Below are 25,718 nucleotides of genomic sequence, written 5' to 3' on the forward strand. Positions count from 1 at the left end.
AAAGAAGGTCACCGAAGAGGAAAAAGAATGCGTGATACGGTCTGAAAGGGACAGACAAAACAGGATAGGACAAAAATGCAAAGGGATTTTTTTTTTTTTTTTTTTTTTTTTTTTATTGAGACAGAGTCTTGCTCGGTTGCCCGGCTGGAGTGCAGTGACACGATCTTGGTTCACTACAACCTCCGCCTCCCCAGTTCAAGTGATTCTCCTGCCTCAGCCTCCCGACTAGCTGGGACTACAGGCATGTGCCACCACACCCAGCTAATCTTTGTATTTTTAGTAGAGACGAGGTTTCACCATGTTGGCCAGGATGGTCTCCATCTCTTGACCTCGTGATCCGCCCACCTTAGCCTCCCAAAGTGCTGGGATTACAGGCGTGAGCCACCGCGCCCAGCTGCAAAGGGTCTTTTCAGGGAAGTCAGTGGCAGAAGAGGTCTGAAAAAGTTTGGGACAGTCAACTAAACAGTTTTGAATACCTCTAGATCAATTTGCTCATTCATCATTCAGAAGGTCAGCCTATTAGTCAATTCTATTAGTTCTTTTTCAAATATGTCCTGTGCACCTTCCATGCAAGGTGCTGAAGATTCAGAGCTGAATGAGCGTCCAGTCTCTGTCTTCACTCAGTAGCTCACCTGCTATCAGGCCGAAAAAATAACTTGGCATGCATGAACTCCAACCTTCGAGAACTCATGACAGCAGGGAGAGAATTCACTGCCATTGGCCACCTGAGATATGCCAGGTATTGTCCTAGGTGTGCTCACTTATGCCATCTTTCTTAATCTAACCTTCCTTTGATAAAATCAACAGGCATCAACAATCTGTTTTGCTGGCCCCCATTTTCACTGTTCCATATTAGAGAAAACAGAGGCAGCGGGTGGGAAAGAGGTCATGGAAAGGAAGCTGAAAAACCAAAGTTTCAGATGCCCTTTGTTTTAGACACCCCTCATTTCCAGAACTAAAATGAGGTTTTAGACACCCCTCATTTCCAGACCTAAGGATTGGGTCTGAGATTTTCATAAAACAAACATTGCTTTTCCCTTTTCCCATTGCTGTTCACTTTTTCCCTTTAGTTTAACACAACATTGGCCGCAAATGCCCATGGATTAATTCTGTCATTCCTTGGCTAACAGGCCCATAACATGTTCCATCTGTTCACGTGCGTTTGTGTGTGCTCAAGTGCTGGTGCGTCCAATTCAGACACAACTAGGGAGTACCGTCATCCCTGCAGGAACTGCCAGTTCGTCAGATCCAAATCCTGGACACAGATGTCCTGTCATTGCCATAGGACTGCTTCTTTGTGTGGTAGCTGCTGCAGTCTGGGGGAGCTGAGAATTAATGGTATTTTGCTTAAGTCGTTAAAAACAAAACAAAACAAAACAACAAGATAATCATGTCAACCCATAACGTGGAACTACAACTTAGCAAGCATTTTATGGTCAACGGACAAGCTCAAAGAACATAATAGAAATAGTTAAGGCAGGCATGAAAAAGAGCAAAATCTCAACCAATCACTCTTTGTTTCTCAGACAATAATTTTTCTCCTGAAAAACCAATTCAGATCAATAAATTTATTTATTGAGCACCTACTATGTGACAGGTACTGTTGATCCCACTGAATATTACAGAATTTGTTTTCACTACAGTCTTTTATTCTTTCCAATATTGAAAGCATTGATTGGGATGCTTTCATGGTTTTCTCCTTAAGCAATTTTATTATTATGTCTTCAGAAGTTTAACACTTTCAGGACTACACAGTTTTCTGCATTTTTGTTTTGTTTTGTTTTGTTTTGTTTTGTTCTTACTGTTGTTTTTCACCTAAAGCATTCCCTTTCTTTTCCTACTCTCTGATTTTTACGGAGGAAAAAAAGTCTAGCATCTGGGGTCTGAGACCACTCGAAACGTCTGGGCTGGGGATTGCTAATGGCCTCCCAGAGATAACCCAAATTGCTGATTTAGCGAAGCCCATTCTTGACCTTGACACAAGACAAGACAGGCAAAGGGGAAGGACTTGGGAGGCTGCAATAAAAGAAAAAGGATCATACAAGCGCTCAGATCTTGCCAGGCCCCTCCCCCATTCAGCAAACACCTGGCTGAGTTGGAAAACATGACCAGCCCAACCTTCCTATTGGCTGCAATTGAAGCTGTCAGTTCTCGGCTTGTCACCGGTTGCACTGGGAGGCCCCAGGCAGCCACAAGAGCCCTAATTAGGCAGAAATGACACTTCTACAACTGACCTGCCAGGACCTTTGGCAAACCATTTAACATCATTAGTTAACATGTTTTAAAAGTGTGAATGTAAATGAACAGCCAGTGGCTTTCAATGGAGTTTGTCGGTGGCATCTCCCCCTCCCTTTCTCAGTCTTTCTCTTTTTACATGAATAGTCCACTTGTTTTCTCCAGAATTGGAGGGAGGCACCGAAGAAGAAGGAGGAAGAGGACCAGTCCTCTGAGAGGAGAGACATGTTAAGGCAAAAACAAGCCCAGAAGAGCGAGAGGCCATCTCTTCCTGCCTTTGTATGGGCCCTCACAGAGCCAATCTCCCAGGGCCACCAGAGCAGGGCAGGAAGACAGCATGAAGCCGGCAGGCTAGACGGATGCCAGGTCCATGATCTGTGCGTGTGAGTGTGGCCAGCGACGATTCTAGGCTTTGGATAGGTGGGAAACGAATTTGTTTTCTGACTCAAGGGTGCCTCTGAAATTCTCTCAAACCTCTTCCCACTTCCTGGTGTTCTGAATAAGCAGGTTTTGCAGCAGTGGTTTGGCAAACATCTTACATGTGCAGAAGTTTAAACATCCCAGTTTTAAACGTACCTAGTCCCTCTCGAGAGGAATGAGGTCTGGGGTAGTTATTTCAGAGGCCAGTTTGATACTTACGCACATTAGTTCATTTCCTACCTGAAGCGGCTATTTCCCACCTTGAATCACACTTCATTTTGTTCTTTGCTTTACACCCACAGAATCCGTACACGCCAACACTCTCCATCTGTAGGAGGGGGGAAAGAGTTGCACTGTGAAAATGTCGCTTTGTTTCCATGTCGCTCTTAAGTCGCGTACTCGTGCTGGTTGACAGTTTGAAGAGGCAGTACCCGACAGGAGGGAGGCAAAGATTTAGGTGGGCACAGAGGAGCTGGGTCCCTGGCAGGCCTGTGCACTTACCACCTACTTGTTGTGTGGCCTTGGGCAAGGTGCTTAGCCCTGAGTCTCAGATGTTTTGATCTGCAAGACAGAGATAATGCCTTACTACATCAAGAAAGAAAAAAATAGATGGAAAATCACAAAAACTGGGAAGCGCTGTGTGCATGTAAGGAGTCGTGGAGAGACAAGAGCTGCCAAAACTGAGGAACCAGGCCCGGTTCTCTCTCTATTTACCTTGGAGAGATGACACTGAGACTCTGTCCTCTGGTTCCCCAAGGCAAACTTGATGGAGCCACTATACCACCAGCCCATCCCAGGGTACTCCCCGTCCTCTCCTTCCACTCCTGCTTATTCTTAAAAGGGCTGTAGATATTACAAACACAAGCGCCTGGGTGTAAAACAGATTCCCAGAACCCACAGTTATATTAGCTGTTCATTCCCTCTGGTGGGTCCTAAACAGTACAAGGGGAAAAGCATGTCTTGCTCATCTGCAGATTTCTAGAAGCCCTGCGAACACTGGTGGGTACACAGTAGATGCACAATACATGTTTACTACTTGGAATGCAATAATTCAGCATCCACACACGTGCCGAAAGCAGTCAGGAGTGTGTATTTTACAAAGGTAGCACAGATCCTAAATTTGTAGAGCTTTACTCATCCTTGAATTAAAGATGAGTAAAATCAAGCAGGCGGTGTGTGGTGGAGAATGCCTGTGAGTAGTCACGAGAGAGGAGCGAAAGAAAACAATCTTAGTTTGGAGCAGAAAGACAGTGAAAATGCTGGAAAATGTCCTTAATAACAGTAAATGGGGAAAGAGAAAACGACTCATCATGAGGAGGCATTTAGTGCTTTTAAGCTAAATACCTCAGCATATTAAGCAAATAGAGAAAAGCCAGCTAGAAGATGTCAGCAAATTGAACCGAACAGTGCTCAGAAAGCCCATAGGAGGTGTCTGTTTTTGACCCCTTTTCCCATCACATGCCTGGGCCCAGGCTGGTTGTTTAGTGTTGCCTCTCCTCTCCAGCTGCGGAGCTTATTGAAAAGCTCTTGCTCCCTGCCTGGTTTTGGCACATTTTCTGCAGGTGCCTCCTACTGCGGCCACAATGGGCTGCTAGGGAGGTTTAGACCTGTCAACAGCTACAGGGGAGGGGGTGGCAGTGGTGGAGGGAGCGCAGTCATTGTCTTAAAGGGCCAGTGACATTGTGTGCCACCACGGAGCCTGCAGCACTGGCACCTGCTAATGAGATGAACCCTTTCTCCCACTCTCTTTCTCTCTTTAATGATTTAACTAGATCGCTTTGGTTCCTTTCTGGAAGGGGAATTGCTCCATTGATCATATAAAGTAATTGCCTGTAAAACATTGCTCTGCAACAACTACTACTTCCCTGGCTGAAAATGTCACAGCAATTGAAAAGCTCTTAGACCCGTTCGAGAATGAGGTTGCAGAAGAGAACAGTCTTTGCATACATCCCCAAGTATGTGTGTGTTCCTGGAGTTACAAATTTTTGGTGTGACTGGTGGATTTTTAAGACAGAGAATTTCTTCCCTGCTGTATGGTATGATTTTTGTGTGAGGTTGTGGTAAACTAACCGAACACACACAGACACATACACACACTCCTTCAACCCTAAAATCACATCTATACATTCAGAGAAAGAAATTATTTTCTTCATCACCCATGCCATTCTTCTCTGAGAGACCATGAATTTGGAGGGACACCCATTAGGTCCAGTGTGATTTGGGGAAGGGTCTTCATTTCTCCTTACAGAAGTAGACACTATCTTTATCTAGGAGGTAGCAGGGGCCTTGGTTTGGGAAGGAGGAATTGATGCCTTAAGTGTTTACGATTTGCTGATTTTTCAGACCTGTCACTTGGCGGCGGCAGTGACACACTGTGGGGATGGGGACCACACACTGAAGGAGTTTTCATAAATAGCTTTATTAAACAGTCATTGCCACACCAATGTGAAGGAGTAATTCACCTGAGGATAAATCTTTGTCACAGGCATGAACCTGCCAACAAAATAAAAACTGTTAGTGATGGTTTCATTTTCCTCCGACAGGTGAAAGCGTAAGTTTATATCTAAATCGGAAAGAAACCTTTTTCAATTCAGTTGGTGGGAAGGGCCACTTACGACACGCCATGTTGCCCACTACCAATCTGGGAACAAAGCTCAGGTGAATCACCTGTCATCAGGATAAGCCATGGATATGGTTCTTCTAGCTGATGAAATAAAGGCAGTAGACATGCCTATTACTGCACTTTTATAAAAGGCAAAACATCTGCCCACTTACTGACAAAGAGCACAGAGAACCGAGCTACAAAACAAGACCATTTATGGCAATAAATCTGAAAAAGCTGTAGAACTTTGTGCAGCTAAACCCTCTGAAAGGTCATGGTACAACTTCCACAGCTGAACATATGTGCAGTATTTTTTTTTCTTAGAATTTAGAGACTGGAGATTTTAGATTTTAAAATATTTTAATACTATCAGAAAATACATGATATCCAGCTAGGGCAATAACACATACTATACCAAAATACACTGTATATAATAAAAGGTATTTTCCTACCGATAATAAAAGGTATTTTTATCTACCTATTTAGTAAAAAGAACGCAAAAAAATTCTTTAAATCTAAGCTCATTAAATAAACCGATTCTCGAATATGAAGAATCATATTGACAGTCTTTTAATCAGGAATTTAAATGTGTTTCTATTTGCTCATACTGACAGGGTTTTAAAAAAAAAATTGTAAAGTGACACATATAATTAGATGTTTAATTTAATAACATAGAACTAAGTAACATATGAAACTAATAACCCCAAAAGTTCTGCCTGGGCTCTGAGTCCCTTAAGGAAAAACAAAGATTTATATACTGTGATGGGAAATAGATAGTAAGTGGCAAATTACACCACATGACAATTTCTAGTAGCTTTGCCTATTTGATCAGTGGTCAAGGCAGAGGAAAGGAGGTTGAATTAAGCCCCTGCATCCAAGAAGAGAACAGCTTGGACTATTGAGGCTGGAAACAGAAACCCCATTCGTACAGAGAAGCACAGCAAGCTAGGGTGTGATGGGAAGGCCTGGGAGGTGGCATTCTGCGTGGGAGGGAGGTGGGGGTGGCGGGCCTGCTGCTGGTCCTCAGGCTGAGTGTCCTCTGCATGAACTCCCAGAGTGAGAGCGTGTGTGGACAGTTTTAACACCATTTCACCATATTTCTGGAGGGGGGAAAAAACTGAACATTTGAAGTGGAGAAAAACAAGCCAAACAAACACATCATCAGTGGAACAAATGTCAAATCTGACAGCAGCCACAGGACTGGTTTCACTTCTGCATGCCCCTTTTTGGTTTATTTGTACATGATGCAAGAAGTCTGTCTAGAATTCCAAAGTTCAGAGGCAACAAAATTATGCTTTACATCTTATTCTTCACATGGATCTCCACTGCACATTTTAAACCAGCCGACTTCACAAGGTACAATTTAACCTTTAGTTAAGTTTGTCTTAACGTCATATAAAAGAGGGTTTGTAAAGATGCTGGGGCTTGCATTCAAAAACGAAAAGACTGCATTTTTTTAAATGTTGCCTTATTCCTCTGTCAAGGCACAGCCGGTTAAATGCACAGAGAGATGAGAATTATAACCCGGGCTAAAATGTGATTGTTCTGAGCAGTAACTGCTAAATTCTTCATAATTCAGTTTTCTCAACTTATTTCTGTAGTGAGAGCCACACGCACTTCAACCTGAGCACCTTAGGTGCTTAGTAAATCCATGTGTTTACATTTGTCAATATGTATTTCATCCACTAAAAGTTAACACACAGAAGTGTAAAGGTCCTTTATACTTTAATAAAAAGTTAACAGTCAGGCCAGTGGGTAACATGGCCTGTTGAAATGTTTATATTCAATACATAAGGTGAACATACTTTCACAGTTGGAAAATGATATCAATCTGAACTTTGTTTTATAGCTCCTGAATTAATATAGAACTACTGGCTAAGGAAAGAAACAGATTAGTATGCACAAGTTCATTCTAAAGGAACATTTCAACCGCAGTGTTTAGGATCAAGTCAGACATTACTGAAGCTACATGAGCACAGCCTTCACTCCCCTCCCCCACGAAGAGCCTGGCTCTACTGTGCTGTTTCCTACAATGTTCTTAGAATTACGTGCTACAAAGTTTCCTCAAAAGTCACAAAGCACTAAGTAGCCAAACGAGTCTTCCCATACCCTTGTTTTTCTCAGTTTGACAGGGATCACAGCTCCATTCCTCCAATAATATCCATCCAAAGTCACAGCTTATTTAAAAATACCCCATTGAAAGAGATGAACTTTAGTAATCAACACAAGTATGACTGATTCCAAAGGACTTCGTAGATGCCTACTGTAAAAAAAAAAAAAAAAACCCTAAAATCTCACCGACACATTTTGTCAAAAATAGATGAGACAGGACGGCATGACGTGTATAATCTTAAAGTCTCAATTTGGAAGCAAGGTGGGTCTATCATAAACATAGTAATCATATGGACTGATCCTGATGTGGCGGCTAAGCCTTAACCCCAGAGGGTACAGACGTGTGTGCAACGTTTGATATACCAGCCAGGGTCTAGTTTTGTGCCAAGAAGGTTAGTGCCTTTTTTTTTTTCTTTAGTATTGGGGCTTGAAAGAATGTGAAAAGTCCAAGGCATGCCCCTAGTGAATTGGGGTTGAACTCAAGACAGCATACATATGGACGGGAAAGTCAGTTCTTTTTAGTTAAAAACGAAACACACGGTGATTTTTTGTTGTTGTTGTTCTCATATAATATATAATATTTGGAGATAAAGTCTCTTGCAAATATAAATTAAAAAGAGTTCCTGTTTTGAGTCCATTTTGACTGCATATCCTGTTTTGCAGATTTATAATTATGTCTGAAAAAGACAACTAATTTTCCAACATTCGGTTTACAAGAAGTATACAAAAATTACTAATTGAACAGATAATTTTTTTCTTGCAGTTATTAATTTCTTGGTTTAGAATTCAAAATGGCTGTGTTTTCAGTAAACTAATAAATGATGATACACAGGAAAACATTCATTCTAAAGCTATACATTGATAAATATACATTTTATTTATTTCAAATATTCTTTAAAATAAAAGTTATAGCCCTTTGTTTTTACCCTAAAAAAAAAGAGTCTTTGATTTTGTATTTGATTCTGTATTCTCAAAATCAGCACAGAAACTGTATTTTTCCTATCAGCTTAGCTATAAAAAAAAGAAAGCATTTATGATTAGGCAACCAAAGTTCAGTTAATAAGATCCACAGTTAATAGGAATCTCAACAAGTGTTGGCTGAGAATAATTTTACATCAAACAGAAATTTGGCACTAGTTCCCTCAAACAGGAACTCTGCTTTTAACATGTTAGAGGCAGGAGAATTCTTTAGGAGGTACAGAGATCTAAGCTGAATTCAGATGGAATTCCTGCCTTGTGAGTGTGTTGCACTATCTTCTCCATTTTCAAGTTTCCCGAAAGTTTGTAAGACTACAGTACAAATATTTGGTTGTGACCTTTGGGAAGGATGACTACCTAGGATTGCTCAGTGATGTTTTAAATCAATCAGTTGTTCATAGATCAACTCCAATTTTCACAACAGTCTAACAGTAGCTGTTGAACAAGTTCAGCTCCCTCACGGCACTTTGATAGCTCCGGTAAGGGCAGTGGAACAGAGGGAAGCCTGAGTTACTCACGCTGCTTTCCTTGGCCGTATCTCTAGGCGCACACACATACACACAAATGGGGATGAGGGCAGACACCCAGATACTTCTAATCCATACCTCACTTTTGCCTCAATTATTCATTTCAAGTGAAAGTAATTTCATACAACATTCTCCTAATACACACAACTCTTTATTCCATTCTGAGTACAACTGTGTGTTAGATACTCCCGCACTTTCCTATTCTTTCCTATCCCCCAACTGTAGCAGTTAAAATTGTAGCTCAGGCCAAAGACAAACATCATTAATAACACAATAAAAGCATTTCCATTTTAGAAATCATATTTCAGTCTTTGATCTTTACTAAACTTTTCTCCTTCAAGTATTAATAGAAACATTTTTCTGATAAACAGATGCTGATCATCGGCAGTTTTATCTCTGTAATCTCTACCTAAGGTGTTGAATGCACAATCAGGAAATATAATAATTATATTATTTAATTAAAAACAGGATTAATCATACATTATCCCTTGTCAGCATTCAACACAATTCAATGTATTTTTTAACATCTGGTATAGAAATTTAACACATCTGAGATTCATTCACATACATCACCTTAAATAATTTTTGAAGTACATAGGGCTTCAATTATAATAATTTATAGATGTTTGTCATATACGCAAGAGAAGCAGTTAAATCAACACTGATAAATTTGCCTAAAATGATTTCATTTGCTAAAAAAATACTGAGAATTTACTCCTCCAAAATACAGTTCTTTGAAAAACAGTTCTCATTCTTCATTTGTGACTGTTATTTTTTTTTTTTAATACTCAAAGAACTGTGGTTCTAAAACTTCCTTGGGACAAAATAGCTGCCAACTCTAAAAGACAAAATTATGGCAGAAAAGAGAAAACACTACCATAATGACAAAAAAAAAAAAAAAAATCTACACTTTGCGAATAATTAATCTAAAGTCAAGTGCTAAGTTGACAACTTAATTTTTTTAATTCCCCAAATAATTTTTGAAGGTTTAACATTACCATAAGATTCATAACCAGGCCTGTAGAAATCATCAGTTACAAGGCAGAGGCAGTCTTTTGATTTTGCTAACAACGAACAGATAATTCCTCTTAAGCAGATTAACTTAAAGTACATTTTCAAGGAAGTTAAAATCCCCTTCAATCGGGTTCTCAAATTTAATTACAAAAGTCAAACAATATATTAATACTCATTCAAGTGCAGCCACAAAACAGGCACAGAATTCTCAGGGGCCAGGAAACAAATCCAATTGATATTTACAAGAGTCACAGAGAAAACATTTTTTTGCCATAACTTGATAAAACATCTAACTGGTCCTCTTAACTAAGATTCTTCCTCTCTCTTCTTTGCTGCCCCCTATGTGGAAAATACATTTAACATCTTATTCATTCACAATAAGTACAATCATACTGTTTATTTTGCTATTTTTAGATTAATAAAAGAAGTACAAATTAGAAAACCTGGCCTTTTAAAGGTATTTTATATGTATTCCTTTTGCTTTATTAGCCCTGTAGATACGTTACAAAATACCTTTAAGCTGTAGCTACTTCTATAAAGTTAAAAAAATTATCTGTTTAAAAATGGCAAAAGAGCTTGCTTAAAGAGTTTTGTTTGTTTGTTTGTTTGTCTGTTTGTTTTTGAGATGGAGTCTTGCTCTGTCGCCCAGGCACGATCTTGGCTTACTACAACCTCTGCCTCCCTGGTTCAAGCAATTCTCCTGCCTCAGCCTCCCAAGTAGCTGGGATTACAGGCACCCGCCACTGCACCCAGCTAATCTTTGTGTTTTTAATAAAGTCAGGGTTTCACCATCTTGTCCAGGCTGATCTCAAACTCCTGACCTCGTGATCCACCTGCCTCAACCTCCCAAAGTGTTGAGATTACAGGTGTGAGCCACCACGCCCAGCCTGAGTTTCTTTGCTCCATCTTTTCCTTTTCTCTTTACTATATGAACTCACTGAATAATTGCCCTCTTCCAATTTCATTCTGCCCATATAGAAATTGTGTGTCTATTCCCTGAAAAATACTAATTAAACTGCCAGAGGTAGCATCTCCAACAGTATATTTTGGTCTTCAATGTCAAAGGCCTCTGAACAAATGACTGCAAGGCTCAATCTAAAATAGCCTTTGTCAGGATGCTAGCTTTGAACACTCACATTATGACTATGGCTCCCGCTTTCTATTTATCTGGGAAGCAAGAGAGAAACAACACAACTTTACAATCTTGCACAAATGCTAAAGGCTACAAGTGATAGATCACCAGGAGGCATAATCACCTCAAGAGCTCACTGATACTGTTTTTAAAAGGGGCTCCCTTTTAATTCAGTTCAGTCTGGATTCCAGTGTAAAGTTAAATAAAGGTTTTCAGACAAATACTGCAAAACTGCTAAAGTACTACATTTTCCTTTTCCTTCATCTCCTTGGTCATGACACCACCATTTACTATGTGTTAGCCACAGCAGAAGGAATTTCACATGGATTTTTAAATGTCATTTCCTAGCAATACTATGAAATTAAAAATATTAGTCAGTGAGGAAATGGGCTCAGAAAGGTCAAGTAATTTGTAAAAGGTCACACAAGTGGGAACTGGAAGAACCAGGGTTTGAACTCAGGAGCTTTGATTTCCTAGGCCTTGTTGGCTTCATCCATCAACAGATCATTCCTGGGGGAAGCCTTCGTCATTCTCTTTCTGACCTAATCCATGGAGAAATATTTTGGAGCAGTGGTTTGCAACCTTGGCTGCATATTAATTATCATATATTTTTAAAATATATACGCATGGGCCCCACCCTCTGGAGATTCCAATTTAATAGGTCTGGGATAGGGCCCAATCATCAGTATCATTCAATACTGTAGCAATGATTAAAATAAACAATATGTCTCTGCGCGGTGTTTAAATTCTAACAGTGCTTAGATTCTAGTAGAAGTCAATGGAATCTCCAGGTGATTTTAATGTATGGCTCAGCCTGAGAACCAATGATTAAGACACCACCTACTGGGAGTTCTTTCTTCAAGACCTCCTCCAAGTAAGCAACTCAACTGGCTCCTCCAAAGAGGATGGACAAGAGTCTAGCAACAGCTAGCATAAGACAGTGGAACCTGAGAGAGTTCCAGCTGTGAGAGGCAGTGGAGCACAACGGGAAATATATGGCCACTGGTGTCAGCTAGACCTGGACTCAAATTCCATCTCCTCTATTTATTAACTGTGTGACCCTGGGCCAATCACTTACGTTTGGTGGCTGTTCTGCAGATTCAATGAAATGATGTAAATAAACCTCCAGGCATATAAAAATGCCCAATCAAAGGTAGTTGCAATTGTTGTTTTGGCTGGTTTTGTTTACTATTACTATTTTGTTTACTATTTTATTACTATTACAGTGGTAATGACTACTGCCAGCAGACATCAATAAAGAAAAAAACAAATTTTAAAGGCCTCCCCCATTTATTAGCCAAATATTTCCTACTTTTATTACTTACCATTTAATTTACAGCTATTTATATTTGCAATTAGCTTGGTAATCATATTTCTTACTCATGACAACTGGGTGAGGATGGTTAACATCATTATTCCCATTTTCTAGATGAGGAAAAGGCAACATCTTCCATCTACTGTCTGTAGTTTCTATGATCCTATGATTAAAGGCACCTGCAGTCATGTTCATTAGTTCCCTATGAAAAATGATATTCAACATAGATGTCAAGTGTAGGAAAGAAGAATTAACAAGCACTTGATAGCAACCCCAAAATAACATCTAAATAATCACTCATGAACACCAAAGTCACGGCAAACAAGTTCCAATTTAAATAAAGGTGTTAGACAGGATTAGGGAAAAATGAACAAACACGTCTTCTTTATCCACCTTCATTTAGGGAAATGTCTGACGTAGCTTAGAAATTCTTTCTGAAACGCAGACTGAAGAATTGTTAACTTCCTCTATGAAGGGTCTTCAGTTAGCAGGTTGCAAAAGATTGCGTCCTGATATTTTATCTTAAATTAGGGCTACAAAGTAGGAGGGATCCAAGATGGAAAGACCCAGTTCAGGGGTTCTCTAAAAAGGCCACCAGGAGGCCCGTGGGCTCTGTGCAAGGGCCCATCACTCCAAAGACACCAAATACTCTCCCAACACTGACTAATGGCTTGCCCATAAATGTATCCCTTTTCATATGCATGAAATTTCCATGAATAAAAATATAAATGTCTCTAGAAACACTGCTGAATTTACAGTTATTATATATAACTACTATTGCATTGCAGAGAGGGGCTGAATTTTGTTATTGTTGTTAAAAGGAGACTTCATATTCGAAAAGCTTAGGAAACTCTACCCCAGTCCAAACATCTCTTTTTACTGACGTAGATGGATCTTAGGGGCAGCTGGGACTCCAACCTAGGTTTTTTCATTCCCAGACAAATGTTTCTTGTCGCACACCATACACGCCTTCCAGTGCAGTTACAGACTCATGGGACGTTAACAGTCATGACTATATCCTCTCTCTAATATCATTTCCTCTTTCTAAAGCAGGAGAGTACAGTCCTACCCTCTCTCCGTGGATATGTTCCAGGAACTTTCTAAATCTCCTGAGCCTCTTCTTTCCCCTTTCTTCCCTCCCATCCTCAGTTAGGTAAGTTTAGGGTTAGCAATACACTCAACCCTTCTCAAGCTCAGATGCTCTGGAAGTGCCCTTTGACATTCAGTCTCAATATGAAATGGAAATACAATCACCGAGGCACTAAAACAAAGAATGTGTAAAGTATATATAAAATCTGCATATATATGAGTGTATTTGTAGCTAAAACTCCACAAATATTTCCTAATACCTACGAAAAATAAGAAAGTGGAATACTCATGAATAATCATTTTATTTACCTGGATCTGTCAATACCAATTGGCTGTTAATAAACCCCTTGCACACCGACTTGTCAAAATGCTTTCACATTTATGATTTCACTTTCTCCTGATGACTCACTCTGATATAAGTGCTGCTGGAGTGTCACTGGAACTGAAATTCCATGAAGAGAAGGAATTTATTTTATTCACTGTTCTTACTCCAGTGCCTAGAATAGCGTCTGGCACGTGGTGGGCATTCAATATTTGGTGACTGAGTGAATGACAGAAGCTGACCAGGTTGGCAGTTTCTATTTGTTGATTGATTTTTTGACTTCTTCTTTGAGAAAATTAAATGAGTCTATAGGGGAATAATTGAGTTCCTAAAAATTTATTCTTAAAGTCTTCATCCTCTTGTAACTTTAACATTCTTTCCTCAAATATTATTAATGTAATTTTTCTTTTCTTTTCTTTTCTTTTTTTTTGAGATGGAGTCTCGCCCTGTCACCCAGGCTGGAGTGCAGTGGCACAATCTCGGCTCACTGTAGCCTCCAACTCCCAGGTTCAAGCAATTCTCCTGCCTCAGCCTCCTGAGTAGATGGGACTACAGGCACGTGCTGCCATGCCTGGCTAATTTTTGTATTTTTAGTAGAGACGGGTTTTCACCATGTTGGCCAAGACAGTCTTGATCTCCTGACCTCGTGATCTGCCCGCCTCGGCTTCCCAAAGTGCTGGGATTACAGGCGTGAGGCCACCATGCCCGGCCTTGTTAATGTAAATTTTCAAGGTTATATAAAGTAATTCATTCGTTACGGGAAAATCAGATACTATCAATATATGGAAAGATGAAAATAAAAGGTCCTGGTGATCCCATCACCTTGGAACAACACAATTAACATGTTGATGTGTATCTTTCCAGACTTTTTTCTATGCAGTTCTACAAATACAAACACATACATATGAAACGTTCCCAAAAGTCTCTGCCCTAGACTTTGTGATTTTGGTTTTTCCTTCTTCTCTAAACCCTTTTTCCTGACGTAGCTCCTTGCCTTCCTTTTATGTCCTAAATGTATTCCTTCCCCAATATTTAGTTCCTATTTCAAAACGATTCTTCCCCCTTTGCCCTCCAAAGGATTCGTCTGTTCTTACAACCTTGAACTCTATGCGGATATTTTCTATCGGATCTTCAGTCCTTCCTTTTCTCTGGGATACCAGTGCTACTCAAGCGCTACACATCTAATGCCCAATGCATCATGTTGCCTCCATCAAAACCAGATGATGCACTGATCCTATTCCCCTTAACTACCACAGAATTCTACAAGGTATCCTTGATAGCCATCTTTGCTTCCCCAACCCCACCACATCCAACTAGTGAAAGCCTTTTACATCCCTCCTTCCTATTCTTTCTCACTCATCAATTCCCACGGTTGCCATCAGTGTTTGGCCCCTTGCACATATACTATTTTCTGCCTCTGTCTCGTTTTCTGTATAACAAAAACCCATCAATGCTACCCACTGCTTCAAGTTAACTTCCTAAAATCCCACTTATTTCTTGCCCTTCCTATATTCAGAAATTTGTGGTTGCTTCCTTCTCTTACAAAATGGGATTCCAGCCTCTTCATAATCTCACCTCAAACTACTTTTCCACCCTATTTCTCATTATTCCTGAAAAGAAACCCTTTGCTCCAGTCAGGTTGGTGTACTCATTATTCACCCACCTCCAAAACATTTGATTGTGAGTTAGGAGTACTTATTAACCGTTTATTATGTGTAAAACCCATTCAATCATTCAACAAATATTTACTGAGCAGTTATTCCATCAGGTAATGTAATAATCCTGCAGACATAGTGGTGAACAAGACAGATCAAGTCGCTGTCCTCCTGGTACTGAGGCAAAAGGGTAATGGGGGAGACTCTTAAAACATGGTGGTCCCAGCCCAGGATACTCGCAATCTTCCATTGAAATGTCAAATGAATCAAGACATCCCTGAGGGCTGAACTTTGCGGTCCAGGCTGCAAATGGGGAAAGACTTCAGAAGGAAGGGCTGGCTGGAGTGAGAGCTGGATTGTGAACATGGCTTCTCTGATGTGGGACTCAACCCGGGCACTCAAGGATGAGCACAGGAGAGAAGCAGGTGCCTTCCTTCCAGGGGTGTATGAGGAAAGGCAAAAAGATGGAATGGAAACAACAGCAATAGTGTCAGCTTATTTTGCACAAGGGTTCACTCAACACCTATTCAGCAGAGCACATCCTCTGCCCTTGCAGGGCCCCAGGCACCGTGGTGGATGTGAAGGTAACACAGACTCAGATTCTACCGTCAGGGGATTTCCATCTAGCAAGGAGAGAAGGCAGGTTCATGATGGTCTATCACACACAGACAGTGAGACGTTCCATAGAGAGCACAGAGAGCACAGAGAACACGGAGGAAGTTTGGAAGGTGCAAGTTTGGGTTTGTATTAACAGTACTTATAGCATCACATTTTTATGCATCTGCACCCACACATGCATGTATTGAAAATAACTGTGTTTCAAAGTGCTTTCTCACTCACTTTCTCGTTTTGTACTAGGTGACTTGGGAATCAGGCAGAGTAGGTAAGATGATGTTTTCCAGAGGGGGCAAAGTGTGGCACAGATCTTGTAACTGATCTGCTTGGGTAGGGAACATAAACAGGCGCAAGTAGAACAAGAACACCCTGTCCGTCGCTGCCCACTCCTGCAGCAGAGGAAGTATCTAGAACTGAGGACGCACACTAAGTTCTGTAATCGCATGACACCTGGCAGGTACAACGAAGCCAGGAAGGCACTTCGGACTGAAAAGGGCAGGGCGTAGACAGCATTCTGGAGAGGGAACGTGAGCCAAGGCCATTCCCCCATTTCCGTTTTACCTCCCCAAGTCCTGCCTGAATCATTCCCCACCCTTAGATCTGCCCAAACCACAACCATCCCTTAGGGTTCGCCCCAAATAGTTTCAACCCACACTGGTGTTTTTCATTCCATTGATTTCACCCCTACTAATATCCCAGGGAAAGGCGAGTGGCCGTTTCTCTCCTGGACATCATAGCAGGCCCAGCCAGCACACGGCTCGGCTCAGAGCCGGTAGTTAATAAACATGAGCCGAATGAAAGAATTCCTGAGATCGCCACAGCTCAGTAAGGATGCCCTGAGCCCCTACATCCCTCCCCCAACAGAGTGGGCCTGCCTGGCACGGGCGGCCTTAGCAACCCGGAGGAGCTCACTAACCGCGGAAAGCACAGGGGCACGTGGGGAGAGCGGGGTGGCCCAAGACGCTGGGCCACTGGGAGCCGAGCGCACGACCCCAGCTGGAAGTCGGAGCTAAGGTTGCAGCGCTCCGGCAAAACGCGCTAGATGAGGTCGTTAAAAGATTTCCCCCTCTGGAAAATCGCCAGGGAAAAGTGGTGAAAAAGGAAGCCGGGAGGGCCCTAGTCTCGGGAGTCTATGAGGAGCCCAACCCCCGGACCTAATCCCGCAGGAAGATGAGCGAGGTGAGCTAGCGCAGAAGCCATTCTAGCTCCAAGGAAAGGGAGCGGCTTTTGCCGCAGGAAGAACCTAGGTCTGGAAGCCTCGCGATATCTGGGGGGGTCGGGATCACGTTGCGTTGCCTAGCGACAGCAAGGACGCTCGTGGGACCCCCGGCTAAACCCCGCTGTAGCCTTAAATCTCCTACCATGGGGGAAGAAGGCGGCGGCCGCAGCTGTGGGACCACTAGGGAGCTGCAGAAGCTGAAGCAGCAGGCGATGGAGTACTACCGGGAGAACGACGTTCCGCGCAGGCTGGAAGAGCTGCTCAACTCCACCTTCTACCTCCAGCCTGCCGACGTCTACGGGCACCTGGTAGGGACCTGGGACAAGCGCTCTCCTCCCGCCAACCCCGCTCCCCCCTACCCGCGCTGCGGCAACGCCTTGCGCCTGCGCCTCAGAATCTAGCATGCGTGCAGCCGGGGCTCTGGTCCTGCGTGTGCGGAGGAGACTCTGGGAGGGAAGGAGCGGGAAGGACACCGGGGGGTGAAGGCGTCTCCACAGAGAAAGTGGTGGAAAGGAGGCAGCTGGAGGAAAGAGGGCTCTAGGCGGATCTGAGCTGCAGCGACAGCCCAGGGCCTGGCAGGCTTCCTCGCTATCTAAGGGGCCTCTCCGTTTGTGGGCCGGCCCACCACCCATGCCTGCCAGTTGTCATTTTTAACACAGACCTTAATGCCCTCAGCTCAGCTTACCGACCTTGAGCAGCTCCTCTTTGACCACAGGATGAACACCTTGACCACAGGATGAACACAAGTTTGCTACAACTTGGCCTCAGCCTATTCTGGGGCCTCATCCTACTGGCTCCCCTGCCGGGATGCCCGTTAATATCTGACCAGCCCCGCCCTGAACTCCAAAATTCAGACCAAATCCTTGCCCACGTGGCCCTGGACCAACTCTCCTTTAGAGTTCCTACAGCATTTCCTTCGTGTATTGTAGTCCCTTGAGGCAGCCTCCCTAGACAGCCTGTGAGCTCCTGCTGGGCTCGGGGGCCTTTTCTTATCACCTTCCGGGTCTCTGCCCAGCTGTGAGATCTGGCACATAGCTTAGCGTTAAGCAGTGAGCAGTTGAAGCAGACGTTTTCTGCCCTCCAGATCTGTAAGTAGTAGGAAGGCCCCTAGGTGTTTGCACTCTGGCAAGGGAAAGCAAGGAGGCAATGTGAACACCAAGCAGAATGAGTCCTATGAAGAAACAGATGTGCTGTCAGGGTGCAAAACCACGTCGTGTTGAGGCAGATGATATAAAGGATGTTCTGCGAATGACTTTTTCCCACTCATGGCCTATACTATCAAAGGGGACAGGTGTGGGGTTTACCCAGCCCCTTGTGCTGCGTGCTATAACTCACTTAATCCTTAGTACAACTGGGACGAGGTAAAAATGATGATTCCCATTTTACAAATGAAGAACCTGTGGCCAGTGCAATTTAAATGATTTTCCCAAAGGACATAGTGACAGAAGAAAAAAAACCATGTTTTTGTCCCTAGTACCCAGCAGAGTGCATGGCACACGGTGAATGCTGAGAAACTATCTGCAGGATGAATGAGTGAATGCTTGACTCTTATTCCATCCTCTTCCTACTATCTGTTGCTAGAGGAATTATTGAACACAGTGTATTCTAACGTCCTCATTTTACAGGGACAACAAACCTTTGTCTCACAGCTACTTAGTGAGCAGGACTAGAAACGTGAACTCTTGTTCCCCAGTGTAATGTTCTTCTCATTCTATTAGGCAGCCAGGATATTCGTTTGTGCAGCTCTCTGGGAATTTATATCTTGGTTTGGAACAAAAGTCACTAATACATAAAATAATTGGAGCAAAAGATAAGGAGATAGATGACTGTGTGCTAGATGGAGGGACAGATCCCTATATGCCTATTAAAGGAATTCAGGGATGGAAAAGATCCTTGGAGGCTGTATATCCAGGAAAGCTTTGGCTTGGACTTTGAAGGATGTTCAGGAATTTTAGGGGCAAAAAAGCAAACTCCTTGAACCCGGGAGTTGGAGATTGCAGTGAGCCGAGACCGCACCGCCACCATTGCACTCCAGCCTGGGCAACAGAGCGAGACTCTGTCTCAAAAAAGAAAAAGCAATCTCCTTTTCCTTTTCTTAGTGACTGCCCTAGTTTTGGCTGTGCTTACTCTCACCTCATCTCTCCCTCTATCTAGTTCATCCTGCAGAGTGCTGCCAGAGCAGCGTCCTAACATGCAAGTCTGACCACAGTTCTCTTCCTCAGAACCTCCTGTAGCTTTCCCCTGCTTGCTGGCCTTCATGTGTATGGTTCACAGTGCTCAGCCCCTCTCTCATGTAACAGGCGCATCTCCCACTCCCTGTCCTCCTCCTCTACACCAAATCACTGACTGTTCCCTAAAGCCAGAAGTTTCCTACCTCCCTCCCCTTTGTCCCATTCCCTGTCCCTGAAGTATCTGCTCACCACATTTCCCCCTTGACTGCCACTGAAACACTATACCTCCTCCAGTGTTCAGCTCCAATGCCATTTCTTCTGTCCCTCTCCGACACTGATATGGCTTGGCTCTATCCCCACCCAAATCTCATCTTGAATTGTACTTCTCATAATCCCCACATATGACCTGTGGGGAGGGACCCGGTGGGAGATAATTAAGTTATGGGGATGGTTGCTCTCATGCTGTTCTCGTGATAGTGAGTTCTTATGAGAGCTGATGGTTTTATAAGCGGCTTGCCCCCTTCACCTTGCACTTCTCCTTCCGGCCCTCATGTGAAGAAACATGTGTTTGCTTCTCCCTCCACCATGATTGTAAGTTTCCTGAGGCCTCCCCAGCTGTGCGAAACTGTGAGTCAATTAAACTTACACTTTCCTTTATAAATTACCCAGTCTCAGGCAGTCCTTGATAGCAGTGTGAGAACAAACTAAGACAGACATATTAGAGGAATTCACACATGTTAAAGATCCTTGTAGGCAATTACAATACAATTTATTCCATTATCATAAAACTGAATGCTTGAAAGAGTTTTGGATTGGGAATGTGGCAGATCTGGTTTTGATTCTTATCTCTGCCACTTCCTCACTGTGATAGAGATACACTGATGGTCCTCCAAGGAACTACACTTCCAGTGTGAACACCTTTTTGTAAGTCCCTCCTACACTGACTCTGGACTTGGCTATGTCACTTACTTTGATCAATAGGACCTTGACAAGCACGGTACAAACAGAGAGTTGATAAGTGCTGGCATATTGAAGCTTGTCCTCTTGGAAGCTAGTCATCGTGCTGTGAGGATGTCCCAATTACCCTACTGGAAAGAGAGAGGTTGTGCAGAGAAAGACCTTGGCAGATATGAGACCCCTCAGGATATCCTGTGAGAAAGACAGATGCCCAGCCAACCCCTCACTGTGCCAGCCATCCCAGCTACGGCACTGGACATTGAGTGAAAACAGCTTGGATATACTGGCTCCCGTCAAGCCTCCAGATGATTACATCTGCATCACGGACTCCACAGAAGCCCAGCAAAAGAATTTCCCAGTTGAAGTCCCACCCAGATTACAGGATCATTAGCAAGTTAATGGTTTAAACCGCTAAGGTTTGGGGTGTTCTGTTATAAAGCAGTAGATAATGAAAACATTGGCTAAGTGATCTTGGACAGTTAATTTTTGTGGAACTCAGTCTGCCCATCTGTGGGATGGAGATGATATCACATAGCTTAGAGAGTTGAATGTAATGACATAATGTATATATAGTGCCCAGGGATGTCACTGACATTTATTAATTTATACAAGATTTAATTTATAGAATCCTATATATGTCAGGCCCTGTGGTTTGTGATATAGTGATAAAGATGTCACTCTTTCAGAGCACATATTAATTACTTTAAAAATGTTAGTTCCCTTCCTCTCCTAACACAACGTATGGCACATTATAGGTGCTTGGTGCTTGTTAAATTGAACTCACTATAACACACAGAGTATAAGCTAAATAACATTTTTGCTCTCCTGATTTTAAATTCATTTAGGCACTTACTCTGTTACAAACCACCATTTTAAAAATTCATGGATAGCTTGAAAATGAGCTCTTGCTTACTACTTCTGGGGCCCCACCTCTGAACTGACATGTCGCTGTGGGTATTAGATGACCTGTTGTCCAGGTTGAAGTCACTGGATTTTGAACTGAAAGATCGGAGAACTGGTCTGCTAAATGAAAGCAAAGCCCAATCCTATCTGGTAATCAAGAGAGCAATAAAGATGTGCCTTTGCCTTCCCTCCTTCCAGTCTCTCCTAGCTCCTGCTCCTCTGCACAGAAACACTGTCCTGAGCCTTTTCTTGCAGGCTCCTTGAGTGGGCTTTCTATCTCAGCTTCTCTTTCTTCAGTCTCTTTCTTGGATCACTTCCAAATGGCTTCTGCTTTTCCACCTCAATGAAACTGCAATTACTAAGGCTCCCAATAAGCCTTTTTGAATACATAGGACTCTGCATGAGCTGATGGTAAGATACAACCATTGCATTAAGTCTTCACCACTAAAAGATCACATGCCTTGCTGGGAGGAATAAAAATGAGCCCATGTGCTGGGCGCGGTGGCTCATGCCTGTAATCCCAGCACTTTGGGAAGCTGAGGCAGGTGGATCACGAGGTCAGGAGTTTGAAACTAGCCTGGCCAACATGTTGAAACCCCATCTCTACTAAAAATACAAAAAACTAGCTGGCCGTTGTGGTGCATGCCTGTAGTCCCAGCTACTTGGAAGGCTGAGGCAGGAGAATGGCTTGAACCCAAGAGGCAGAGGTTGTGGTGAGCAGAGATCATGCCATTGTACTCCAGCCTGGGTGACACAGCGAAACTCTTGTCTTGAAAAAAAAAAAAAAAAAAAAAAAAAAAAATCAGCCCATATCAGGTTTCTTAAATTTGAATGCATCATGGTGTTCTAGAGACCAATTGGTTTCTATATCTTGAAACAAGGGGGCTGGGCACAGTGGCTGACGCCTGTAATCCCAGCACTTTGGAAGGCTGAGGTGGAAGGGTTGCTTGAGGCCAGGAGTTTGAGACCAGCCTGAGCAACATAGTAAGATCCTGTATCTACAAAAAGTAAAAATTAGCCAGGTGTGGTGTTATGTGCCTGTGGTCCCAGCTACTTGGGAGGCTGAAGTGGGAGAATCGCTTGAGCCTGGGAAGTTGAGGCTGCAGTGAGCCATGATGATGCCACTGCACCCCAGCCTGGCTGAGAGAGCAAGACCCTGTCTCAAAAAAAAAAAAAAGAAAAGAGGGATAGCTTAGGCAACTGAATTGACTATAAGAAGGCCTGCTAGCCTGTAATCCCAGCACTTTGGGAGGCCAAGGTGGGCAGATCACGAGGTCAAGAGAACGAGACTATCCTGGCCAACATGGTGAAACCCCATCTCTACTAAAAATACAAAAATTAGCTGGGTGTGGTGGCACGCGCCTGTAGTCCCTGCTACTCGGGAGACTGAGGCAGGAGAACTGCTTGACCCTTGGAGGCGGAGATTGCAGCAAGCCAAGATCGCGCCACTGCTCTTCAGCCTGGCAACAGAGTGAGACCATCTCTGTTGAAGAAGGCCGGCTAATCAGTGACACAGGGCCTTTTAATTAAGAAATGTATGCAAGTTTCTGTTGAGAATTCAACATACACCAAATTGCCCCATATACCAGAGACTCAGGAGTGGCCTGAATCCATATCTCGGTAAGTGAGGGCAGGGCAGTTCTCACAGAACTGCTGGTCTAATCCTGGCATCAGGAAGAATACTCATGGAGAGGTTTGGTAAAAACGAGAGTCAATGTGAATGACTTTTTGCAGATAAATTAGATGTGGTATTGTGACTTTTTTTTCCCAAGCAGCCACTTGAACCAGAGGATTTTTGTTCTTTTGTGTGTGTTGAAGGCAAACTGCTTTTCTAAACTTGCAAAGCCTCCCACCATATGCAAAATAGTGGGGAAAGACGTACTGGATGGACTGGGGCTTCCAACCCTGCAAGTGGACATATTCTGCACCATTCAAAACTTTCCCAAGGTATGAGGCAGTTTAAGTGTGTTCTTTAATGTCCTGGCCCCACTGTATTTATTAGCAGCTCTTGTCTAAACTGTAGAAAATTAATGTTTTGAAATTAAGTGTTTGTGAAACATATGTATATTTCATAGGTAGTCATGTAAGCATGAATCTTACCATCAACCATGATGGCTTTATTATGTTTAAGTGTAATTTTGATACAGACATGACATGCTAACCTGAGGATGATCCAGCATGGAGAAAGGAACTGAGGCAAAAATAGTATTTTTGTTTTGTTTTGTTTTGTTTTGTTTTGTTTTTGAGATGGAGTTTCACTCTTATTGCCCAGGCTGGAGTGCAATGGCATGATCTTGGGTCACTGCAACCTCTGCCTCCCAGGTTCAAGCGATTCTCCTGCCTCAGCCTCCTAAGTAGCTGGGATTACAGGCATCCACCACCATGCCTGGCTAATTTTGTATTTTTAGTAGAGATGGGGTTTCTCCATGTTGGTCAGGCTGGTCTCGAACTCCCGACCTCAAGTGATCTGCCCACCTCGGCCTCCCAAAGTGCTGGGATTACAGGCATAAGCCACTGCGCCTGACCAAAATGGCTTTTAAATTCTGACATTACTCATGCGATAGGTTCTATAAATCTACATGTAGGTTTATAGATTAGTCTATTTACGTAGATATTTATAGATGTTAGACTGACCTAAATAAAGAAAATAATTTACTTTGATAGTTTTAACAATTCATTTTAATTCACTTTGCTACATATTTGTTAGAAATAATTTTTGCTATAGTCTGTGGTGGGAGAATAATAATGATTAAATCTGCATTTTGTTGTTATTTATTGGAAAGGCAGTGATAAAATGAAGTTCGATGTAGGGTTTTCTAAGGGTATTTTAAGTGTTCTATGAAGCTGATTTCCACAGTGTTTCAACAGCTATAAAAATATCTCAAAGAAAATTGTATATTCTCATTCTCCCCTTGAAATTGGTGCTAAAATTTCGTGCATGTTAAAAGCTGGATTAATTTGTTCTTTCTGGGAGAGGTAGGGAAAGTGTTGAACACATTTCTGTAATTTTCAGAACATATGTTCTGTGGTAATCTCGACTCACTTTGAAGTCCATGAGAACGTTCTGCCCGAGCTGGCTGAGGCGGAGGAGGCAGAGAGGGCCAGTGCGGTCAGCACCGCCGTGCAGTGGGTCAACAGCACCATTACGCACGAGCTCCAGGGGATGGCACCCTCTGACCAGGCAGAGGTGGATCACCTACTCAGGTACAGTTTCCACTTTGAAATATAAACCTCAAGAACAAATATATGTCCATTATCTTTCCATTTCACCTGCCAATTAAATGGGTCAAATCTACAGCATTGGGAAGTCAGTTTACAAAGCATATGTGAAAGCAGCAACATTTAGCACAAAATTTGTTTTTCTCCTGAAAACCCTGTAATTAACACCTTACTGTGTAACGCTACATAGGGCTTTTTGGTCTCTTTTCATGTATAGAGCTTTCCTAAGATTTAGTAAAAAGCTTCTCAGAAAAAGAATCTGATTGTGAATCCAGAGGATGCCCTTTTCCTCTCCCCACCCGTCACATGCCACCTATGAACTTCTCATATCCTTTTAGTTAGTCGCAACAGCTGACACTTACATTCTGTCCTCCAGCCACAACTGAGTCTCCCATGCTTTGCCCATAGGTTGACTCAAACGCGCTAACAAGGAAGCATTTACCAGGGCTATGAAAATGTTCTTCATTGCCCAACCAAGTAATGGGTTAGAATCATTTTTCTGTTTGTGCGGGTCCAATGCCACAACCCTTGGCCAACAGAAGGTCATTAGAGGCGTTAGCCACCACATCAGGCCAAGAAACTTTTTTGAATAGTTTTTGGTTTGCTTGGAGTTTCTGAATGCTATTTCTCTATTCCTTTTTTTTTTTTTATTCATGTGCTATTATCATTTTCTTAGTTTATTTATTTTTTTTTCTCAAGCTCTCAGTTACATCTTATATTTTATTACAATCCTTTTTTTTCCTGGCATTTTCCCTCCCCAAATCACCCATCTGGACTGGTTCTTCTGTAGATCAACTACAGAGATGCCATTACAACTTCATTGTTCTCCTGTTTCTGGATCCCACATTCTTTTCTTTCATGATTTGCTGGATCGTATCCTTTAAAAGTAAGGATGAGAAAGGGTATATGGGATGTAAAGTTTCTTAGTTATTCTATGTGTGGTTATTCTATGTTGATACTTTGCCCCCATGGTTGACAGTTTAGCTCAGTATAGAATTCTCTGTTGAAATCAATTTATCTCATACTTTAAAGGCATTGCCCCACTGGCATCTGGATTATTAATAAATCTGATGCAAATCTGGTTCCTATGTCTTTGTTTTTTATTTGCCTGGTTTTTTTTGCCTATAGAAGCTTTTATCCTCTTCTTTTTATTCTGGCGTGCTGAAATTTTACATAAATGCATCTAAGTGGGATTTCCAAAAGTTTTTTTTTTTTTTTTTTTTTTTTTTTTTT

General features: G+C 42.4%; 2 protein-coding genes across 7 annotated transcripts in view; one reads left to right on the forward strand and one right to left on the reverse strand.

The window, feature by feature from the left end:
- Positions 1-17,589, reverse strand: part of HSPA12A (heat shock protein family A (Hsp70) member 12A) — a 183,103-nt gene extending 165,514 nt beyond the window's left edge. The window contains exons 1-3 of one of the 2 annotated variants that reach the window (XM_017871249.1): positions 17,378-17,456; positions 3,157-3,216; positions 2,896-2,983 (exon numbers count right to left, since the gene is read on the reverse strand). In XM_017871249.1, coding sequence (XP_017726738.1) covers positions 2,896-2,983 — 88 coding nt within the window. In that variant the 5' untranslated portion in view covers positions 3,157-3,216; positions 17,378-17,456. Of the gene's footprint in view, positions 1-2,895; positions 2,984-3,156; positions 3,217-17,377 lie in introns of both variants that reach the window. The other variant, XM_017871248.1, reaches the window with a different exon arrangement.
- Positions 17,331-25,718, forward strand: part of ENO4 (enolase 4) — a 35,644-nt gene continuing 27,256 nt past the window's right edge. For 4 of the 5 annotated variants that reach the window (XM_017871260.1, XM_017871257.1, XM_017871261.1 and 1 more), the window contains exons 1-3: positions 17,331-17,543; positions 23,085-23,213; positions 24,280-24,470. In XM_017871260.1, coding sequence (XP_017726749.1) covers positions 17,379-17,543; positions 23,085-23,213; positions 24,280-24,470 — 485 coding nt within the window. In that variant the 5' untranslated portion in view covers positions 17,331-17,378. The remainder of the gene's footprint in view (positions 17,544-23,084; positions 23,214-24,279; positions 24,471-25,718) is intronic. The other variant, XM_017871258.1, reaches the window with a different exon arrangement.

This window comes from Rhinopithecus bieti, unplaced genomic scaffold, assembly GCF_001698545.2.
Source record: "Rhinopithecus bieti isolate Rb0 unplaced genomic scaffold, ASM169854v2 scaffold_5982, whole genome shotgun sequence".
In the NCBI taxonomy this organism is placed as follows: domain Eukaryota; kingdom Metazoa; phylum Chordata; class Mammalia; order Primates; family Cercopithecidae; genus Rhinopithecus; species Rhinopithecus bieti.